The sequence below is a fragment of the Mchenga conophoros genome, linkage group LG23, assembly GCF_057382185.1.
Source record: "Mchenga conophoros isolate Kocher_MC1m ecotype Shallow Benthic linkage group LG23, M_conophoros_male_GT1.1, whole genome shotgun sequence".
NCBI classification, from domain to species: Eukaryota; Metazoa; Chordata; class Actinopteri; order Cichliformes; family Cichlidae; genus Mchenga; species Mchenga conophoros.
In genome coordinates this window covers 35,790,417-35,814,840 of record NC_140547.1, presented here as the reverse complement: position 1 = coordinate 35,814,840, position 24,424 = coordinate 35,790,417, and the positions used below count along the sequence as shown (strand labels likewise).

General features: G+C 40.5%; 1 protein-coding gene across 1 annotated transcript; it reads left to right on the top strand.

The window, feature by feature from the left end:
* Nucleotides 1-808: 808 nt before the first annotated feature.
* On the top strand, nucleotides 809-3,284 carry LOC146547743 (E3 SUMO-protein ligase ZBED1-like). The gene is made up of 3 exons (XM_085265760.1): nucleotides 809-2,157; nucleotides 2,334-2,586; nucleotides 2,747-3,284. The coding sequence occupies exons 1-3, from the start codon at nucleotides 1,040-1,042 to the stop codon at nucleotides 3,161-3,163; spliced, it is 1,788 nt and encodes a 595-aa protein (XP_085121886.1). The 5' UTR covers nucleotides 809-1,039; the 3' UTR covers nucleotides 3,164-3,284.
* The last annotated feature ends 21,140 nt before the right edge of the window (nucleotides 3,285-24,424 follow it).

The following is a 24,424-nucleotide window of genomic DNA, read 5'->3' as shown; positions in this document are numbered from 1 at the left end:
ATCCCAGGCGATCACCAAGTGGACTATTTAATCCTGCCCTACCTGCTGCTCCACGCCAGTCCGTAGTCGCCTCTCAGCGGTAACGTACACCTGCGGGAAAAAACCCCTTATGACAAATTGTCCATTGGAACTGACTCTGTTTTACCCTGTGTACTCAGATCACAACTCGGCGTTTTTGCGAGCCACCTGCCTGTCCACCTGTCCGCCTGAGATTCGGAAGCACTATCAGCCTCGCCGTCTCGACCCTTTTGGAGCCCCCCCCCTCTGGTTCACTCAGCCCGGCTACCTCCGTAAGACGTATACTCCACCTTCCCTCGTATGCTGCCTTTTTTCCGCACCCCAGTAATCTGTTTCTCTTTTTTTGTCTTGCAGCTTCTCACAGCCCCGCTCTCGGCGTTCCCTGCGCAGTTCACCTCCCCAGTCCCTCGGTTTCTTCTGGTTCCATACTTTTGTTTTTTCGGCTACCCTCACGGGACACCTTTAGTTATAATAAATTTGCTTTCTTTATTCCCTCCTATCCTGGTGTGTGTGTTCTGCTTCTGGGTCCAGCTTGCGCACGGAACTTCGGTTCATGACAATTAGCTATTTTTTGGGCATGTTTTTGTTTCTAAAGGTTGTTTTCTTAAGTAGCATCTTCCACATTTTCATGTTTGCATTGCTTAAAAATTACTCTAAGTCATAATATACAACTGCTGGTTCCATGCAGAGCCTTAACAAACTGTTGCCTACGGGTTGTAGTTGTGTACTGTTGCCAGGGTCAAAAATATATGAAACACCTGTGGAGAAAACTAAAGTCTTGACTAGGGGTGTCAAATTATCGCGTTAATTGCGATTAATTAATTACAATGCTATTTAGCGCGTTATGTTTTTTAATCTCGTTAATCTAATTTTTAATCTCTTGACGTCATTGATTTTGTATGAGAGTTGCTATGTTATAAAATCCGTTTTTATGTGCTGGGCTCCTTGTGCTTGACTTGTTGGGGGTGGAGTCACGTCGTGAGGTCAAGGTGAGAAGTGGTGATTAGCTTACAGTGTGGATATGGAGGCGCATCTGAGAGTTGTTGGCCCAATGAACGGGAAATTTGTATTTCATAAACGCCCCGACGGCACCATTGACAAAGGTAAAGTGGTCTGCCTAGAGTGTAAGAAGGAGTTTGCTTACCACCGAAGCAGCTCAAGTTTGGCCTATCACCTCAACGCAAAGCACCCAGCCGCGAGTGCAGCAACAGCTAGCAGTGAAGACGTTAGCAATATAGCAAGCCAGAGCAAAGCTTTTCGCCAAACAAAACTAGAGAATACCCCTCGTATGAGCAAGTCTGCGACCGACAGGCTGACTAATGTTATTGCCAAGTGGATAGCGATGAACTGTAGGCCGATAAATATAGTAGAGGACGAAGGATTGACAGAGGTGTTGCAAATTGCGTCCAATGACCCGTCATACAAGCCGCCGTGCAGGACTACAGTAACGACCAAAATCAGCAAAATGTACGACGGCGAAAAGAAAAACAAACTTGAGATTTTGGCGGAGGATTCTCCCAACTGTGTTGCTATAACCGGAGATCACTGGACCTCAGCTGGCAACCACAGCTATTTTGGGGTGACTGGACACTTTATTGATAGTGAGTGGAACCTCAACTCATTTGCACTGACCGTCATGAGAACAGAAACCAGGCACTTTGCTGATAAATGCGCCGAACAGTTCCTCAAGGTAGCAAATGACTGGGGTATTGAAAACAAGATATCCACCATTGGCACAGACAGCGCAGCAAACATGCTGGCTGCTATGAGAGCACTTCCATATGAGCACATCGCCTGCAATGCTCACATTCTCCAGAGGACCATCACGGTATGTCTCGATAGCAGTGGTTTTGTCGGTGTACTGGCAAAGTGCCGCAAGATTGTTGGTCATTTTAAACAAAGCCCTGCGAGTACCACAGAACTTAACCAACAACAAGTAGCACTCGGAAAGAAGAGCGATCAACTTATACAGGATGTACCCACCAGGTGGAACTCGACTCTCGCAATGGTCTCACGCCTCCTATGTAACCGAGAGGCTGTCCAGGCTACGTTGGACCAACAGAACCACAGGTTGGTCTTGCCAACCGAAGCTGAGTGGGCGAAACTGCAGAGGCTGGAGCTCCTGCTTGAACCATGCAAGTAAGTTCAAATAAACACCTTCCCATTTTAATTATATAAACTACTGTTACATGTGTAAAATCAAAATTAATGAACATAACAAGGAACTTTTAAGGACAATTAAATTGGAAATCAGTTACACTTTGATTTAAATGAATCCAGCTAGGTTTATTTAGCAAACCTCTCCACCTCTGCAGGTATGTGACAGAGCTGCTGGGTGGTGAGGCCTACGTCTCTTGCTCTGTAGTGCTGCCTGCTTTTCGCCATCTGTACCGTGTCATGGACATTACTGATGATGATCCTGCCTACGTGGTGAAGTTCAAGAATGCCTTCCAGAAGGATCTGGCAGCACGACGAGCTAATGGCAACGAGATATGGTTCGAGGTGGCCACAGCATTGGATCCACGGTTTAAGGATTTGAAATGTCTTCCAAGAGAAAAGAGGGAACAGGTAGGACAATAAGGTTAAGCTGGACTAATGAGTCCAATTCATTATCAAATCAAACTTTTATTTATTATATGGAACACAAAGTTCTTTACAAGATTAAATAAAAATAAAAAAAGCACTTAGTTTTAATCACAATCATTCATTCATTCATTCATTCATTCAGGTGTGGACCATTCTGGAGAATATGCTCCAGGCAGCAGAGCCCAGAAGAGCAGATAGTCTCCAGCCCTCCACAGAGGATGATGGACCAGCTCAGAAGAAGAGGAGGAGCGAACTCCTTCTGGGGTCTGACTCTGACTCAGAAGATGGAATTGAGTCTGGAGAGCTGCAGCGCTACAGAGCAGAACCCAGCATCAGTATTGATGACTGTCCCCTGCAGTGGTGGTATGCTCACTCAGGAGTCTATGAAAAGCTGTCAGTCCTAGCACAAAAGTACCTGGCCTCCCCAGCTACCTCTGTACCCTGTGAGAGACTCTTTAGCCTTGCAGGCCACATAGTGCAAAAGAAAAGGGCAGCCTTGCTTCCAGAAAATGTTACCAGGCTGGTGTGTCTTAGCGACTGGCTGAGGAAGAAGAAATGAGACACATGTGGTCAGCATAGCTGCTGTGTCATTTGTAGCCTACTAGAATAGATTGCTTGATGTTCAGCACTTTTTTTTGTGATGGAAGAATACTTTGATGTGCTAACTTGCAGCACTGCAATGTCAGTTTTACTTTTCATTATCTGAAGCAGAGGAATTTCAGTGCTGTATTGCTCAGAAAAGAGCAACTCTGATGTGCTAACTTGCAGCACTTAATTTATTTGATTTGATTTGTATTTATTTTTCCACTTATTTTACAAAAGAATACAACAGTATGTAAATGGTTGCATCTGTTTAACGTTTGTTAAACAATAAATGACTTTATAAAGTCACTTTCTTTGTTATATCAGTCTTTTGGTCTGCCACAATAAGTTGAGGGCTTTCCTCAGCTATTTTTAGGTGAGATTAAAAAAGAGATTAATTAGATCAATTAATTAAAAATCATAATTAATTAATCTCTATTTTTTTTTAATCTCTTGACAGCACTAGTCTTGACATACCAAAGCTTCTTCTTCTGATAAACCAAAGCTCCATCACTAAATACCAGTGCTATTTCATCAGGGCAAGCAAGGCAAGTAGTACATGTCTTATCAAATCCAGAAATACGGATACATTAAAATGTGCCAAAGTAAAGCAATCTCTGTTGTTTCATCTTAGAAAGCACTTTCATAACTGTCTCTACTTGCCTTTATATTAGGGCTGTCAAAGGTAACACGTTAACGTGCGTTAATCCATTGTCACGATTAACACCATTAAAATTTTCAACGCAATTAACCCATCTGGAGCGCAGAATGACTCAAAATCCCTGAAATGTCACTGTCAACGTATTTCGAGCAGTTTGTACAACATTTGTCTATTCTGCGCTCCAGTTAACGCTGTAACATCGACAGCCCTGCTTTATATCTATTTACAGTGGGGAAAAAAAGTATTTAGTCAGCCACCGATTGTGCAAGTTCCCCCACTTAAAATGATGACAGAGGTCAGTAATTTGCACCAGAGGTACACTTCAACTGTGAGAGACAGAATGTGAAAAAAAAAAAAATCCATGAATCCACATGGTAGGATTTGTAAAGAATTCATTCGTAAATCAGGGTGGAAAATAAGTATTTGGTCAATAACAAAAATACAACTCAATACTTTGTAACATAACCTTTGTTGGCAATAACAGAGGTCAAACGTTTACTATAGGTCTTTACCAGGTTTGCACACACAGTAGCTGGTATTTTGGCCCATTCCTCCATGCAGATCTTCTCGAGAGCAGTGATGTTTTGGGGCTGTCGCCGAGCAACACAGACTTTCAACTCCCGCCACAGATTTTCTATGGGGTTGAGGTCTGGAGACTGGCTAGGCCATGCACTGGCTTCAGCAGCGGAACACGTCTGGCACTGCAGGATTTGATTCCCTGCCGTTGTAGTGTGTTACTGATGGTGACCTTTGTTACGTTGGTCCCAGCTCTCTGCAGGTCATTCACCAGGTCCCCCCGTGTGGTTCTGGGATCTTTGCTCACCGTTCTCATGATCATTTTGACCCCACGGGATGAGATCTTGCGTGGAGCCCCAGATCGAGGGAGATTATCAGTGGTCTTGTATGTCTTCCATTTTCTGATGATTGCTCCCACAGTTGATTTTTTCACACCAAGCTGCTTGCCTATTGTAGATTCACTCTTCCCAGTCTGGTGCAGGTCTACAATACTTTTCCTGGTGTCCTTCGAAAGCTCTTTGGTCTTGGCCATGGCGGAGTTTGGAGTCTGACTGTTTGAGGCTGTGGACAGGTGTCTTTTATACAGATGATGAGTTCAAACAGGTGCCATTCATACAGGTAACGAGTGGGGGACAGAAAAGCTTCTTACAGAAGACGTTACAGGTCTGTGAGAGCCAGAGATTTTCCTTGTTTGAGGTGACCAAATACTTATTTTCCACCCTAATTTACGAATAAATTCTTTACAAATCCTACCATGTGAATTCATGGATTTTTTTTCACATTCTGTCTCTCACAGTTGAAGTGTACCTCTGGTGCAAATTACTGACCTCTGTCATCATTTTAAGTTGGGGAACTTGCACAATCGGTGGCTGACTAAATACTTTTTTGCCCCACTGTACATACACACTACAGTATACATTGGGATAATGTGAAATAAAGTTTGGCTAGCTGAATATAACGCATTGAAGCTCCCTTGAATAATGACTTTGGTGCTACAGGTCCTTTAATATTACAGAAAAATGAACTATATTTAATTATGAAGATGCCATTTATGGACAGTGTTTAAAAGTCTTCTGAGGTTTGTGTTAATTGTCTTTAGTGTATCCTTATTTTAATTTAAAAAAGTGCTCAATCTGTTGACCCTAATCATTTTTATCAGTTGTTATTATATTAGAATTGTTTGTTTGCAGTGCTTTAGATTTAGATTAAGTGAAATTTGACCTTTGTGATGTACAGTAAGTATCGTGGTTATTATAGTGATTATAGTGAGCAGACATAATGCAAACTCCAAAAGCTTAAGTTTTGTTTATGCCTCTTAGCCTGATATATGACGACTTTGTGGATTAGGACACAATGAAAATAAGATATATGTGTACAGACACACATACTTTTTTGCCCCACTGTATATACTGGCCAATACAGAAGGACACAAATGGAGTTGGTCACTTGAGTATATGAGGTTTTAGTAACTTGGCCCTTTTTTCAGACCTGAAGGGTCAGAACATTCAAAAATCTTGAGTAATCTGAGCCCAGCATAAATAGATATTCTTCAGAGAGGTAATAAAGTGCGGGAAAGACTAACAAAAACAGGATAATATCCATTGATGCATGTCACACTCTTCTGATTAAATTTGCTGGTGCACGTAAAAACTGGACGGGATTAAATCATATCCAATATAAACAGTTGACCTGAAATAAAAATTTCAGTGATGGATTGAAAAATGTGTGCATGTAACCCTGCAAAAGTAATCAAGAATCGCTTTTATGCCATTCATCATCGGATGGCGACCAATGCATAAGACAACAGCCTCAAATTTAAAAAAATTACAGAGACTTACGAAACTGTTTTCTTTTTAACACGTATTCTCAAAGAGCTTTGTAGAAGATATGAGCCATGAAAGCATTCCTGACAAAACATTGTCAGAATGAAGCTGAAGTTGACAAGTGATCTTACAGTTTGCCCTTTCAAATAACTACATGCTGACAGAAAGGGCTCTATCCATCAGAAGCTCTTGCACCTATCTAGGTGACAAAGGTTTGCTTAAGCATAAAGTGATGAATATGTCATCATTTGAATTTCTTCCATGATTGCACAAACAAAACAATTCATATGTCCATAGGCAGGGCAACATTTGGACGAGATGAAATATTTAAAAAATGATAACTGTCACAGCCTGGAGGATCAGCAGTGCACTGATCAGCAGTTTCTGCCTTTCTCTTTCTTGTTCTCTCTCGCTTGCCTGGGCGGAACTTATTGCGGGTTCACACCCTCCGCCCACACCCCACCGAGGAAGAAACACCTGAGCCTCATTAGTGTGGCCAGCATTAAAGCCAAGGAGCGACTGCTGTTCTTCGCTGGATCATTGTGTGTGACTCGCGTTAGTGAAGTCAAGCCTCAGAAAGTTTTCGCTCATGTCTTAGTGCTTTTGTATTAACAAGCGTTTCTCTGTGTACAGACTCCCTGGACTGTTTCCCATGTGGTGAGTGTCGGAGAGAGAGACTGGTCGCGTGTGTGGATTGTTTGAAGAGAAACAAGTGCTTTTCCCCTGGATTTCCCTGGAGCCCCGTCCTGTCACCTTTTTGCATATAGCACTGTCCCTGCACCTTTTGTATATATTTTGGACTTTGTAAAAAAAAATTCTTGTGTGCATCTGAGTCCTGCGTGTGAGTCCTCCACATAAACTGTAACATCAAGTGTTACTGAATGTGTCGGTAGACTACCAATATTAAATAAAGGTAAAATCTGAGTGAAAGCAACTTCCATAGCATCTCCTCATTTAAATCGCATTAGTTGTATTGAACAAATTGCCCCATGGTGCAGAGGAGTTCTTTGATACGTTACAACAGAGAGATGTTAAGATAAATGTCCAACGTTCTCAGTGCATTTTTGAGTTGCACTTTGAAGCTGCATGTCACCACACGCAGTAGATGTTCAGACAGATTCCCCATGTCTTCAGTGCCTATGTGCAAGGACTTTGAAGCTGAGTTGCTATTGAAAGACAAAGCCTCACTCCCAACACAGCATGTCACTTTTCCGTGTTCGCACCCATTTATGTTTCAAAGGGGTTTCATGATAGAGTTACTCTCAAGTCTGTGGCAATATTCAGCCTGTTTGAAGTTTCTCCTAGCTCTTGTTGCATTTCTGTGTGTAAGTCCATCACACAGTAAGACAGGCAGAGTGAGACAAATTACTTAAGTTTTCCTTCCTTGCGGACGTCATTATAAAGAAATGTGTATATATACAAATGAGAGACCTCAAAGAGCGCACAAAAAAATAAATATGATAACGGAGCAAAGGATATTAAAATTTCTGTTTGGACAATGGGGTTTTTTTTGTTTATTTTTTAATAAATGAAAAAAACCTCTTTTTTTCTTGTTTTAATGATCTAGCATAGGCATTGTCTGTCTTCTTAACCCTAGAACACTATCGCTAAAAATAGTAACACCATCACTAACGTCGGGTGATTTTTACCCAATATAATATACCCAACAAAAAGTACTTGTCATCAAAATATATAAAATATATGACAACACATGACAAATTAGAGTGGTTTTCTTTTATTTTCAGTTGTGCCATATCTAACAAAATGGGAAAAAAAAGTTTCATGGGGGGACCCTAAAAAATGCTCCAAAATTTCTGGAAAATTAGCAGTTGGAGAACTAAACAAAAATATAATGATGCTGGAAACTTGGTCTTTGGTCCACCCATTCCTGGGATATTTGAGTCTTCCCTGGTGAAGGCACAGTCTCCTTGACACGCGAACAGCTGCAGGAGAGAGAAACAAAAAATGGCATTTTTTGAGTGGGTAAAAATGACCAGTTGACTAAAATATTTTTTTACCATATGAATTCCCTTGGAAATCACCACTTGTTGATATTTATTCATAACTACTGCACTAAATAAGGATAACATTCAAATTCCAGGACCACTCTTACTTACCTATTCCTTATATGCAGTCGGTACACACAGGGTAGTAATGGCGTGGACACACCCGTCGACGGCAGACATGGCACCTGTATCACGTCTTCCTGTCCAAGCCTGTGGGGCAGTCAGCACACCTCACTAAGGGACCACTGCTTTCTGCTGCCACTGGTCCTGCCTCACCTTCAAGAGTGCCAGGGGTAGGGATGTCGAGCACGCTACAGAGCAGGACTCTGAGTTGACGTGACAGATTTGAAGAAGGGAGCCTCTGCTCTGCCCATGGTTTGATGAGTGCCAATGCCAAAGCCTGCATATAAGGCCTCCTCTGCATTTGGTTGTCACCTCTCTTCATTGCATTCTCATTGTGAATGATCCATGAGTTTATCACACCAGCATTGACCATGCCATAGAACACGCAAAGGGGCCATCTCTTGGTTTTTCTTCCACAACCATAGTGAGCGCAGATCTGGTCAAAATTATCGACACCTCCCTTTGTTTTGTTGTAAAATTCAATCACTTCAGGCTTACGAGTGGGTCCTATGCTTGGTTGTGTATGCATGGATGACAGCAGCAGTGCAAACTTCTTTTTTGAAGCTTTGTCAGGGAAGGACACCAAGGTTAATTCTTTGGTAAAGAGAAATGCACTGGAGCCTGGCGGTGATTTTCTTTAACTTTCATCACTTGTGGGATCTCCCTTTTGTTTGTTTTTATTGTTCCCACTAAGGTCATGCCACATAACATAGCTTTTAGATTAAAAAAAAAGAAAAGAAAAAGAAATCTAATCAGCTAATAATTGCCAAGTTAAACAAACCTTGCCTATGTGTTACTCACTAGCTGGGATGCCAAAGACACTAAACCTGCAACAGGGTGACAGCTGTAGTTGAAGAGGGACAGTAAATATGGTGAGCCTGAATGTTGTCACCCTTGAAATGCGGCAAGATCACCTGATTTTATACACTAACATTATCACCGGGTGAAATCCACCCAAAGCCTACTTTACCCTCTATCACTTTTGCCGGGTGAAATTTACCCGAACACATGCCTGTAGGAAAAAGCGGGATTTGGGGTAGGGAAACACCCACGCCTTCAAAGACCTCAAAGACAATGCTGAAGCTACCCAGGGACCCACCACACTCAGACAAACGCAACATATTGAAAATTATGTAAATACATTTGCTCGGGTGAAAATCACCTGGCGATAGTGTTCTAGGGTTAAGGTTATTATATATATAACATTGCATATATATATGATAAATCTAGCTTCCAGGTCTCATAGTGAAACAAGTGCAGAAATCCCTTAAGCCTAAACAGTCTTTCTAACTGACCTCAGTAAACTCTCGACATATTGTTTTATGGGCTCAGTTGCAAGTCTTGGTGTTGAAGAAGCTATATTTGGAGTATAGTTTGGCGTATAAAGTTATTAGCTAATGCTGGCAAGCCATAAAATCTATATTACAGCACACAAACACAGATCCCTGCTAATTATTGCTAAACCAACAAAAGATTTGAACTTCACTCACCAAAAATGAACAAAGTAAATTTTTTTTATGTTGTAAATATCTGCATTTAAACATGGCTGACTATAGCATTTTGACTTGGGCTAGCCTCAAGTGGCCCCTTATTTCTGTCAGACAGATCCATCTCTTACATCCTGTTTCAAAAGAGAAAACACTTAGTGAGGTCCCATTGTAAAGACTCATGCTAACTCAAGTGGTTACGTCCTCCTTTTTTTAAAATATGCAGTCTGTTCAGTTTATCTAAGCTAACCAATGCTTACTGACCTCTGAATTTTCTATAATGCCAGTTTATGATTGGGTTCAGTGATATATATTAGTTATGATATATAGTTCTCTATTCTATCTTTTTACAGTAGCAGTTGAATACATGAGATGTTCACTCTATCAGTCTAACTTGAATGTTGACTCAGTGCTGCAGAGAATGAAGGATTCTGAAGTCCTCGCCATGTGTCAAGCTTGTCAGTTTATACGTAATAATTGCTGGAAATTGCCATTTGGATTCTAGATGCTTCAGCAGATCCATATTTGCCTATGGTATACTTATTGGTTCCCGTGGTTTTTACATTAGATGGTTATAGTTCATTTCAGTGAGAGAATGAGATTTGCTTATGCTTTTGATTGCTCTCTGCTGATAGGCTTGTCAGCGCCATGACACTTTGATGGTATTGCTGCACAAACTTTCGTGCTAACCCAATTTCAAAGGTGGTCTTTGAGTAGAAATCACATTAGTGCTAAATTTAAATCAATAAATTAAGAATGTAAACAGCTGAGCTCATGGTTAATCACTGTCTAATGGCCTGGATTCATCAGACTAAGTAGTAGGCTATGGGATTTTTTTTCTCCATTCTGTTTGAGCTGCTTTCCTCAAATTAATTATACCAATTGTGTACAACTATACATTTTCACCTGGTTAGTATAACCTAATCAAAGTCTTAAAATCTTATAAGTATACGACCCATTTTGGTCTCTAATTTGTAAGATAAAGTAAGTAGGCAGCTACAAAACAGCCAAAGCTGTTGGATGAACAGTTTAAGGTGTTCCATAGTGGCTTTATTATTCAGAAGACTACATTTTGTATTGATAATCTAACTAGCACCACAAACTGGGAGCCATTTCCAGGTTAAAAATGCAAAAACAGTTTAAATATCCAAGTCATTGAACTGACTATATTCAGACATTTCCATATGCTGCCCTTGTAGCCTTGAAAACAAACCAAAGCAAAAAATATATATAAATGAAAGTAAATAAATAAAATAAAAACATTATCATGCTTCTGTTTACTTTCCTGAAGCGGATGGACATCAATTAGCCCCATTGCAAACTGTGAGTCGGTGACCCTTGCGTCTGTCTGTTTGCCCTGAGCCCAGGCGCACCCAGACCTGCAATATGTTGGCATAAAGACAGTCTGTGTGTTTGTGTGTATGTGAGCGACACTCCTCAGTGTGACTAGAGCCCAGTGTTTTGTCTCTTTTTTGGCATACATTTTATATGAAATTTCTTGCCAGGAATTCATACTTTCTTAATTTGTGTGTGTGTGTGTGTGTGTCTTTGTGTGTTTTTGGAGATTATCTATACCTACACACTTCTTTGGCTCCAAATATGTGGGTGCGTGGTAAAATTCAATCATTTTTCTGAAGCTAATGGCGATAAAGGAGACAGTGTTTGTTTCGAAAAAGCCATCTCTGTGTATGAGGCTCTCATCAAAAATAGAACTGCCTTTCATTCCTTGTAATTAGAAGAGGTTGGATTTGTTGAATACCCTCATCCATTAATACGGGTTAGTGTTTGCTTGACAATAATGAAAACAGTGAGGGAAGATCAAAAAGCATGGAGAAGGTCCTCAACTTGAAACAATCTCCCTTTGATGTTCCCAGATACATGAAAATCAATTGCGCTGGTAGTGAGTAAAGTGTGTAATTCCTTTGATTATTTCAAATGTCAAAAAGTTACAATCGTTGTGTTCCCTAGCTAAATTAAATGATAAATCAAATGAAAGATAATATGCCCTTTTTGCTCAGTAAATCTGACCCACTTTTTACTGTTGCGCCATGGGAACACAACACACTCTTAATCTCTCAGATTAAAAGCTCATTTTAATAATCATATGACTGACAATGCAAATTAATTAATGCATTAGTTCTCACAATTAACACTGTCCGCTTGTTAAGAGATGATGTACAGTAACTGCCTTGTTTCTGTTTAGCTGGCCTTTTTTAGTATTACTGTTCTTGTATAGCATGACTTTAAACTAATTTTGTTTAATTAAAAGTGCACAGTACAGACCATGACCCATGAGAAGAATCATACTCAGCCTAAGATTTAAGAATAATTTAATTCTGTCTCACTGCAAATGTACATATATAATAATAATAAGAATATTTTATTTATCCCCTAATTTCTAATTTCTGTCTTACACCAGCCAAATGATATTAAAAGCGCTCTGAAAAAATCGTTTGATTAAAAAGTAAATACAAAAAAATTAAGATTAATAAAATGAATCAAGATCTTTAAAGGATACAATAAGAATATTACATCTAAAATGATTGCAAGCATTGCAGTATTAGATGATAAAGAATTCTGGTATTTGTCCTTGTACCTGTGGAACTGACAGAGATTGTGATCGGGCTCCATTAGTACCCTCTATTCACCACACCTGATGGAGGAATCCAAACAATGTCTTGATTCAAACTGTATTCAAACAGCAATAGTAAGGCCAAATTTGCTTTCTTCTTGGACACATTCCATAGTTGACCATTCAATATGCATGCCACAGAAGCTTTACTTCACATTAGCATGTACAGGATCACACAATTTTAGATTGAAAACAGTGCAACTGCTCCATATTTCTTCTTACTATTTAGATTAATGCACCTGTCTGACCAAAGCGTGTCAAATTCAGGTATGGTCAGACAATAATCCAGGAAGTATAGGTTTCGCAATGTGTCATTGGAATGCTACATGAAGCACAACACTGTGTACCTTGTGAGTTGTAATTAGTTCACTGAAATTGCCCATTATTATCCAAGCACGTTACATTATCCATGATGACTTCTGGAACACCATCAGCACTGATACGCCATTCATAGCTTTTCTGTGATTACATCTCTCACTCTGGGAAGCACAACTGTAGTACAATCAGCTGGTGAAGAGTCTACATTTCCAAGAGTATAATATTGCCAAAATCTAGTAGTAGCCTTATAAAACCCCGAGACCCACAAATCAAAAAGCAAATATTTCACTTTTCCTTAAAAATCATCACTTGATCACTTGATCCACCTGTCTTAGGTAATTATAGGCCAATCTTACCCATTATCTCCAAAACTTGAGGAGCTATAAAACAGCTAACTGATCATCTGCAGAGGAATCGTTTATTTTAAGAGTTTCAGTACAGATTCCGAATTCATTAAAGTACAGAAACAATATTATTGAAGATTATAGACATATACCATATTTCCTGGACTACAAAGTGCACCTGAATATTAGCCGCATAAGCTAAAATCAGGGGAAAATCCTGTTTTGTACATACATTAGCCGCACCTGACTAAAAGCCGCAGGTGTTTCAATGTTGACTTATCATATGTAAGAGAATATGCACAAAGGGAATTGTCAGGAAAGAAATGGCTGTTTGGAGACACACCCCTTTTATTAATATTTTGAAAAACAAGTTATGGGTACATATTTGCATAACTTTTTAGGTATATGTACAAGTAGCGGTAATTACAAGTACGAAACATGTACTGTGCTTCATAAATGGGTAACAAATGTAGTACATAACAATAACCTACAGCACACCAGAAAAATAGATTCAGACTACCTTTTAGGCTCAGGTGCAGCGACACGGCTTTAACAAGAAGAAAAGTCAGTCATTCACCACCATCTTCCTGCGCACTAAAACCACCAAAGTCCTCTTCTCCAGTGTCGGAAACGAACAGGCTCAGGGTGGCTTCATCATCCACTCTCAGCTTCTTTCCATTGTTGTCACTTTCAAAACCAAACAAATCCTCGTTGTCAGTGTCAGAGTCGAACACCCTCTTAAGGGCCGTGGCGGTGTCCTCCTCTCCATCATGCAGCAGTCCAGCCCTTCGAAATCCGTTGGTGATCGTGGACGTTTTCACACTTTTCCACGCTGTCAGATTCCACCGGTGGAGTTGAGCATAACTTGCTTGTCGCAAGTTTATCGCCGCTAGTTATCCACGCCTCCTGCTGAACGCGTAGCGCTACTTTGAAGTTTGTTTTTTGCGCTACTTGTACGGCACTATGTTGCCTGGCGGATGGACATGTGACCAACATACCACTCTTGAACCCCGATACTGTGTGTCTGATCACATGCCCTTCCGCCAGGCAACGTAGTGCCGTACAACAGCGGAACAAACAAAACAAATCGTCTTACGATATGACAAAAATCATGGACAATCCATAGAAAAGCTGCACCTGACTAAAAGCCGCAGGGTTCAAAAGCTTGTGCAAAAAGTAGCGGCTTATAGCCCGACAATTACGGTATATATATATCTTCTTATTACCTATGACATTGGACTCATCTCCATTTGCTCCGCTAGAAACAACTGAAATGTAAAATTCCAGCCACTAAAGGCCATCAGTCTTTAATGTGCTTGTTGGGTAAAATTGGATGATGTCACTACAGAAACAAATACAGTCTACGTGGATTTTACTGCCCTATGCATTGCCAAGAAATTGTCCTCGATCATGAACTGGAAAAATAAAAATAATCTTAATTCTAACCAATATAGAAACTGTCAGAGATTTACAGTTAACAAACAGTCAGGTGAATAAACAACACTGAGACACTTGTGTAGGTTAACGTGCTGCACGGGTGAAAAGCTCAGAGCGAATCACCACGAACTGCAGTATTTGTTTATTTTTATAGGTTACATCGTCAATATGCAAATATAATCACATTTCCTGTTACGTTGGTCCTGATGCTGTCTGTGTGTAAGCTGTGTGTAAGCTGTGTGTGTGTGTCACAAAGTATGTGTGTTGCAAGTCAATTTCTAAGAATAATATAATGCAAGTCAACTTCTGCGGATATGTATTCCTGTACTGGTCTCTTGCGGTAAATGCCAGTGTCACAGGGTCAGCTTCCTGTTTCTACAGAAAACTGTGTCTGGTGAAATATGTATAACATAACTTTTGAAGCATAAGCAAATAAAACAATAAAAACTCCCTAACAGAAACCATCTAATAGATCACATTAGTCTCGATACAGCCTCTGCCACCACATTAGCTCAATCCCTCTGGGCTCCTTTGATCGGCTCCATCACCAAGCGGGGGTCGGGGTCGTAGTTTGGTCCTGTCTTTGCTATTGTGGTTGATGTGGAGGTAGGGATGGGCTTAGGCCATCTGGAGAGTCCCTAGGCACGTTTTCCTCTGGAGGGCTTAACCGGGGGTTGTGGTCATGACCTGGTTAGGGGCTCTAGTGGCTCTTAGATGGTGTTGGGTCTGTCTAGCACAGGCCCACCGCTGGAACGAGACAATTTAACTACACAGCAAAAGCATTGAACACCAAGTAGGCAAAGTTCTTCGGGTCACTCATACATTAGGGAGACCTGCCTAGAGCCAAGTGTCGTTCCACCACTTGACCTCCGTCAGACTCTCACCCAGGTTCCCCATAGCACTCCTTTTATTGTGGTAACATGAATATGCATAGGGTCATTAGCATATAACGTCTTACATAGGTATACATGTGGACAAAGAATACTGTGTGTGTGTGTGTGTGGGGGGGGGGGGTGTCAGAGTGTGACCCCATAAAGACTTCCCTAAACCTGCTGGTCTGGAAGTCCAGCAGTTCATCTAAACAAAAGGCACTTAGGCTAAAACAGATATAGCTGTGTTTATCCTACCATAAAACAATAAGACAAGGTACGACCTCTCTCATGCTCCCAGAGTGCTCTGGAATGCACACAAAGTTTGCAGACTATTAAGGATCAAACCTCTACCAATCTAAAACTAATTATAAAACTCCAAGCATATATAAGTAGATATTTCTAAGCATAAATGACAATCAACAATACAAAACCTAGCAGATGGTGTTTCCCTCGTGGTTGCATGCAGCAGGGTTGGGGTAGGGTCTGTGCTGGCATACGTAGGTTACTGGCCTGGTAGCCTGGCTGCCCCTGGGCGGGTCCAGGGCGGGTGTGGGGGCTTGGGGTTCTGGGGGTGCTCACCTCCATGCTGGGGCTCTGGCTGGGCCTTGGGGGGCTTCGATCCTCGTTGGTGTGTCGCCGAGGTTGTGGGAAGGTGGTTGCACGGGGGCTCAGCCCTGGCGCAGGGGGCCTCTGGTGCATCGGCCAAACTGGAGGGCTCTTCAAATGGCATGGGGGTTGTTTCATCCTTGCAGGAGTTCACTCTGCAGGTGGGGGAGAGACATAGGAGAGGTGGAGAATGGACTTAACCTGGGTGTCTACTGTCTTGTGTAGCCTGGGAGATGATTGAATGATGGGGTGGGTACAGTTTCCTCTTCTCGCTCCAAAACACCCACCCATACTTGCAGGGCCTTGAGCGGCAGGTGTATCATCGCGTCAGGTCGGGTCTCAGAGTCCACCTCTCTGGGAACATCTCAGGCCCTCCAAAGCAGGGAGGCCTATCTCCCCTCACCACACTCTCTGCCGGTGGCTGATGCCCTCAGGTGTCGGTGCGTTGGTGATTCTTGGTATCCGGGGCTGGGCGCTCAGGTATGTACTGGCCCTCTCCCGGTGGCTGCTTGGCGGGGACTGGCGCCCGTGGCTCGGTCGAGCCCCTTCCAGGGGGTGGGGGGCCCTCAGGCCTCCAGCCTCTGGGCCTGTGGCTCGGTTCACTCTGGCAAAGCTGGCTGCCGGCAGAGCCCGCGGGCACGCCACTGCAGCCCCCTCTGGCTTCTGCTCCCTGACTGCTGGGTGACCCCTCGTCTGGGGCTCTCCTCAGCTCTTCCCAGGAGGGTGGCACAGATGCCCCTCCAGTGGTGCTCCTTGGGCTCTCGTATTGTGGGGCCTCTGGATGTCTGGGGCCTGGATCTCCTTCATGCCTGCTTCATGCCCTGGGGGACGGGACTATGGTTCTCTATACCCTGTAGCAGATTGTTACATGGAGAACCCTTTTGAATACAAGCACACTGATCCACACATGTGTGCACACAAGTGTACACACAGGTGTTCACTGTTCACAGACACAAACTACATCTTTCTTGGCTGCTACCTCAAAGCTAATTGTGCGCTGTTGGTCCTGCGTACTGGACAACAACATTCAATATTTAGTATTTACTGTTATTTAGACTTAGCTAGATTAAAGGGATGGTTCTGTGTTCATTATGTTGCTCTCTTTTTTTGCTTGTGTTCTCGTTTTTTCTTTTTTTTTTCTCTCAACAAGTGACCAGGGAGATTTTCTTCTTTTTAAGTGTCCTTTCTTACTGTCCCTCTTCCCCTCTGTTTTTCTTTATCTTCATCTCTCTTTCTTTCTATCCCCCAGCCATGTCCCATATGTAACAACTGAAAACAAAATAAAATAAACAATAACAACAAAGGTCGATCAAATAGACCAATACGGCATGGCTGTGAAGATCCACATGGCAAAGTAAATCCATTGGGCATCTTTCTCGGCCTTCAGAGATCAATTCTGATGGCTAAAGAACCAAAGGGGACAGGCAAAAAAAAAAAAAAAAAAAAATATATATATATATATATATATATAAAAAAAAAAAACACCCAGCACGCCCCTGCGGGCGGTTTATCCTTCAAGCTCGGGTCCTCTACCAGAGGCCTGGGAGCTTGAGGGTCCTGCGCAGTATCTTAGCTGTTCCCAGGACTGCGCTCTTCTGGACAGAGATCTCCGATGTTATTCCCGGGATCTGCTGGAGCCACTCGCCTAGCTTGGGAGTCACCGCACCTAGTGCTCCGATTACCACGGGGACCACCGTTACCTTCACCCTCCACATCCTCTCGAGCTCTTCTCTGAGCCCTTGGTATTTCTCCAGCTTATATATATATATATATATATATATATATATATATATATATATATATATATATATATATATATATATATATATATCCAGAATCAAATTTACAATCTTTCCTCATATACAATGTCTTGAATAATCAGGCCCCATCTTATCTCAAAGACGCACGTGGCTATTGGACTGTTACATTCTCGGCCTAGGGGTAAATTGAACCCCCCCCCACTCACACACCACCCAAGAAAGAGCCAAAATAAACAATTTCCAAAATACCATGCAGCCATTTACTGAATTCAGCAGTGAGCATTGCCAAAATAACAAACGAGAACATTTCTAAAGGTCCCTGAACTTCCCTACCAAAAAAACAGAAAAAAGTCCAACCAAAAAGTAAGTTGCTTACCTAATGTTCTACTTTGGAAAACCGGAGAAAACTGGGTTCAACAGAAAGGGCTTCTTACTCCTACAAGGCTGCTGCAGTGGACAATATATATTCAGTGAAAGGGGTACAAATTACTACTTTACAAAGCTATTCACAATTATTTACAAAGATAATGTTCTAGCTCCAGACACACAAATCAACTTATACTTACTAATATACCAGTTGGCTAAGTTTCCAGACAGAGACACTCAAAGCAACAATCACAGGCTATTTGTTGGGTGGTGGATGCAAGGAGTGAGGAGTGAGGTGGCTGTCATCTGGTGGTTAAGAACTTGCTGCTCAATCAATTATCCAATCGTGAAACAGGAATGAATTCAATCCAACCACTCAGCAGGCACTGGTCTCCATCAAGACATGAAAATGTCCACACCTGAGAGAAAGGACAGAGAGAAAACCCCACAACCATCCTCTGGTGGGAGGAGTTACACACAAACACACATATGACCCACATGATCTTGGGTCATAACAGGACATTTAAAAGTAGACTGGGAGGACAGACAGACACCCTTTCTGATTTTAAAATTAGGATTAAACCTTTCGTTTTTAATAAAGCGTATAGATAGGGCCAGATCACATGACCCTGAACCCTCCTTTCATTACACAGCAATAGATCTAAGCTGCTGAAGGCTACCCATGATGCAAAGTGTTTCTTCTTCACTGACCTCTTTTCACTCACTCTGTGTTCATACACTGTGTTTATACCACTTTGTATTTAATCATTAGTTATTATTACATTGTGCCTCTCTTCCACAGTGGGTCTTTTGTCCTCTCTCCCAACACTGGACCTCCAATCAGTCATGGCAGATGGCTGATTCTCCCTGAGCCTGGTTCTGCCTGTTAAACGAGAGTTTTTCTTTTCGCTGTCACCAAGTGCTTGCTCATAGTTGTCTAATTGATGGGGTTTTCTCTGTATTATGGGTCTTTTGTTGCGACATAAGGTAGAATAAAATCTACTTAATAAAAATAAATCACGTAACAACAATGGGAGCAGCAGAAGGCTGCCACTCAATAAACAAAGCACCGAGGAAAAAAAACATAAATATCTATCTATCTATCTATCTATCTATCTATATATATATATATATATATATATATATATATATATATATATATATATATATGCGCATAGGGACATTTGGAACCCTTGTTTGTCACAAACAGCATGACGCAGAACATGGAAAGCACAGCTTCCTTAATGTATTACAGGCATGCATCATGTTCTTAAGAGGGAATTAAATTGGTATCTGTACAGAGCCATGTTTTTTTTCCTTATAAAACACACACACAGAGCACACAACTCGACATGTGACAGCAAATAATCAAAACGAAATATGTACTAAAAAATATACAAGCTACGTCAGAACTCAAAGCTGTTTTTATCATCATGAGCTCTGGAAGAAAAACAATGCTGTGAGAGGCAGAAAAGAAACAACAAAGAACACACATGATTGAGAAGAATGGTGATGTCGGATGAGGGGCATGCGATAAAGAGATACAAGCAAAAGAATGCTGAAAGCACTGCGGTCTTCTGCCAGGCTGAGGGATTCAAATTAAGGCTGCCTCATTCATTGAGAACTCATTCCCTAGCCATCACAACCAGCACCTGTGGCTCTCATGGGAGGGGTGACTGAGTGAGGGGAAGGCAGGCAGTCTTCCTGGTAAACATCCACTGTGCGGCTTTGTTCAGCCTTGATGCTGTATTTAAAGCACAAATCTGGTGTGGTCTGTTGACTGCATGACATGTAATGATGGGCTTTGTTGTGTACTCATTTATTATCTTGGGAATATTTCCACTTGGTATTCTTCCAGGTGTTCATTTAGGTCCGAATTATATATTTTTTATTTTAAAATAATCTCAATTACAGTAAGTAAGGGTGCTTTTTCATTGTATAAGAACATTTACTTTTTGCTTGAATACATAATAGTGGTATTTAAATAGTGAAAGTGGCTAAATAAGTCTTGAATGCATTTAGGCATGCTTTTTATTTTAATGCAATGAGATGTGGTCAGTTGGCCATTGTGTTTCACATTATGCTTTTTTTCTTTTAGTTATCTATGTCTTGATATTTTGTCATTTGGCTTTGAAGTGATTTCTAAATACACTTCATTATTTCTTTTTTAATGTTATTATTTAATGGAACTATTGTACACATGTCATACCAGCCTGTATGCAACTGGAATAGAACAGACACATTTCCCACCAGGTGATGGATCACACATGATCTTAATATATCCATGGGATAGCATGTTCTCCTTCACTACATCCATGAAGCTTCTCTGTGGTCTTCCACTTCTTAGTTTTATTATCCTCCATATCCTCCATATTATCCTCCATATTCAGCTGACATTGTTAGACAATGTTTGAGGAAACATTCTGTCCACACTTTTCCTAAAATGGCACCTATCCCAACAAACAAAAAAACAAGATTAAAAATTGTATTATTCAAGTACCCAGAAGACCCTTTGTTTTTTGTTCTAAAAACATACACTGGCTCTATGCCTTGTATTGTTAGAAGACCTGAGGATATCTGGCATGATGCTTTTGTATCATGATACCTGAAGAGGTCTAACCCCTGATGCTATGTTTTTGAGAAAATAAAAAATAGTTTTTCATTTGTGTAATTTATTTATGTATTATTTCTTACTTGTTAACCCCTGCAATTTAATCCATCTGAGAATAATTGTTTCAAAAGTCAAAAGTACGTACTTTTATACTATAGAGTAGACTTGTAGTCAAGACCGCCTAATCCGAGACCAAGACAAGACCAAGACCAAGACCAAGTTGAGACGAGACCAAGACCGAGACCGAGTCGAGACGAGACCAAGACCAAGACCGAGACAAAAAAAGTCTTTAAACTGCAGCCAGATGCTGCTTCGTTTACGGGTGTCAGGCATATTTATGTGTTTTTGCTTTCGCACAGCCCTTCTCACTGCTGTCTACTGTCTCACTCACTTACTGAGAGGACAGACGGATGGCTCCACTTGACTGTTGCGTCTCTCACCCTCTCTGTTTTTCACATAATGATATTATCCTATATCCTCGCATGTGATTGGCCACAATATGGAGTGATTGGAGCATAACTGAGCCACTTTGTGAGAGCTGAGCAGCGAAAGGAAATTAAGTGAGAGTAGAAATGACTGAAAGATTATTATGGTCTATTTTGAGTTTTGTTCAAAAAAGAATGACTTCATATATATATATATATATATATATATATATATATATATATATATATATCCATCCATCCATTCGCTTCCGCTTATCCTTTGCAGGGTCGCGGGGGGCGCTGGACTACAACAGTAACCAAGACAGAACCAGAATCAGAACTAGATGATAGTAGCACTAAAAATCTTCATAGACCTGCACTACACTTATTTTTTAATTCTACCAAAGTACAATATTTAGATTGAGAAAAGTTTAGATAATTATTTAGCCTTGTTGTGCAAATAAGCCTGCATAACTTAATAAATATAGAATTTGAAAAGTAACAAATGGTATCTAAAAAGAAACACAATAGGTACTAGATACATGTTCTGATGAGTTTTGGTAAACAACCATTTGACTAACATGTGTGTCTCACCTGCTCTTGTTCCATCTCTGTTCTGTCGTCATTCTCTCTTTCCCTCTTTGTGCTGACAATCAAGCCAAACACCAACATCATCAAATATACAGTTGAAACCAGAAATTTATGTACTCTTCAGATAAAAACACAAACACTTTTTTAATTGTAACATCAAATCAGACTAAATGTTTTTTTTTTAGATTGATAAATATAAAAAACATATTTGTTAATTTTAAGAGTAAAGAGAGAAACTATCTGTATTTCTTAATTGTAAATGGCACCAAATTGTATTCAAAACTGAGCCACACTTATGGAGCTCCACAATTCTTTTCCTGGTGTTTTGGTTGACATCTCTTGATTTTCCCATGTCAAAGAAACAGGCTCTGTGTTTTGGGGGAGTCTTATATGCATCCACAGGTGTGCCACCAGTTTACTCACATGGACTCTACTAACCTATCAGAAGCTTCTTCAGCTCAGAATGGAATCGTCTGGAGTTTTCTTATTAATTAACAACAAACTTAGTGTATATGTACTCCTAAATTTGATGAAAGTGATTAAAATAGACAGCTCCCTCTTTTTATTCTGACATTTAACTAATTCAAAAGATATTTCAACATTTATTTATCTAACACAAAAGTTTACTCTAAATTGATGTTTAACAGTAAAAAAAAGTTTTTATGTTTTCTCCCTAAAGTGTATGTAAATATCTGGTTTCAACTGTGAATATACTGCTGTGTATCAAAATTCCTCTTGTTTTGCATAGAAATATACTGAACAACATACAAAGCATAATATATAAAATAACATCTACCTGAGTTTTTTCTTTGAAAGAAGCTCCTTATGTCCATTGTTGTGTTCATCAGTACACAATTGAAACCGATTTAGAGAGTTTGTTTAGCCGTGGAGGGTAACAACTGAAAATATGAAATGTAAGCTAAGACTCTCTAAAAAATCAGCATTGCTGTTCGGCTTTTTATTTATCCATTTGTTGATTCACTCGAAGAGCAAGTAACGCAACCAAGTGATCAGTTTGATATCAATCTTTTGTGATACACCGTCATATTTACATTATTAGTTCAGTACGAATGATTTGCTTTGGTACCTGGTCAAACTTAAGCTCTCCTCTGTCTGCAGCAAACTCGCAGGCAGCAGCTTCTCCCCCCTTGCTCACATGGGTGCTGTGCTCAGTCGCCTAGTGCCTGAGCTCGGATCATACCAAAATTAGGGGGAATTTACGACAGTGCGCTCTGTGCTTCGTGTGTTGTTTTTGTTTCATACAGTTGTCAGTCAGGCATCTAACTAACAAATTACACTCCAAAAGACCCCATGCTTCTGAAAAAATGACCCGGGCTTAAGCCCAGTAAGCCACCCCCCCACTCCGCTGATGGTTGACTCCAAATCTCCCGAACACTATGTCGATTTGAGAACGCAAGACCAAAACAGCGAGACCAAGACCGAGACCAAGACAAAAGTCCGTCGAGACCAAGACGAGACCAAGACCACGTAAAAGTGGTCTCGAGACCGGTCTCGAGACCAAGACCGATCTCGAAACATCCAACTCTACTATAGAGTTAGTGTTTAGGTGTAGCATAACACAGTGCAACATAGTATAGAATAGCATAGTATATTAGTTTTTAATATATTCATTTTGTTTTCTTTGCTTTTTGTAATTTAATTTACGAAGTTTGCAGTCAGGTAAGAACAAGTGCAAAGTGTAGATTGTTGTTATTTGTTCTGTTGAAACTCATTTACTCTTGACTTTTTGTGGCTTCATTCTCTTTCGCTCAACAATAATTTTTCTTTTTTAAAGATACAGTATGTGTTGAGGTCAACTTGAAATAAAGACAGATGTGAATTGTAAAAGTGAGGTCAGAGGTCAAATGTGACAAGATATTTGGATGCAAACTATAATGTGAGATTTTTAATCCCCACCAGTATCATTTCCTAAATGCTGTCAATACAAACAAAGGAAGTAGAATTTTAACCGCCTAAAACCTGGACTCTTTCATGGCATGCATTTTGAATTTCTCTGTGCCATTTGGGCTGATTGGGACCTGATAAATGTAAAAACAAAGAATTACCTGATATTCTTTTTTTTTTTTACCCGCTTTTTGTTTCTGAGAAAAATGAGATCCACATATGAGGACATTCGTTTTAAATTTTGATAGAACAGTGGCAGTATACTGTCCTCGTAAGTGGATATTAGACCTTTGTAGAGCAAAATTTTGTATTTTGGTCTAGACAACCCTAAAATGTGATGTCCATATATGTGGACGCCAGGTCCTAGGAGGTTAAAGATAAAAGACATTTTTGTTTGACCTTATTTGACCTTGACGAAGCATGATATTTAGAATCTCTATAGATCATTCCCTATATGTTGTCAACAGAAAAAATCAGAGGTTGAAACATAGTTTTAAATAGTTTCTATAGCATTATTATCAGTTTAACCTTCAGATGAGTCTATTGACCTTGACGGAGAGGTCAGAGGAAAATGTGATATCATATTTTTAGTTTTTTATATGGTACTTTCCACAGGTTGACAATACATATCACACTTGTAAGAAACACAATTTCAAGGATATAAGGCTTTTTGTCAAATTTAGACCAATAAATCAGTAAGTTGACTTTGAAGACCTCAGTGGACGTAAGCCAGATTTCAATGGATTGTAAGCGTG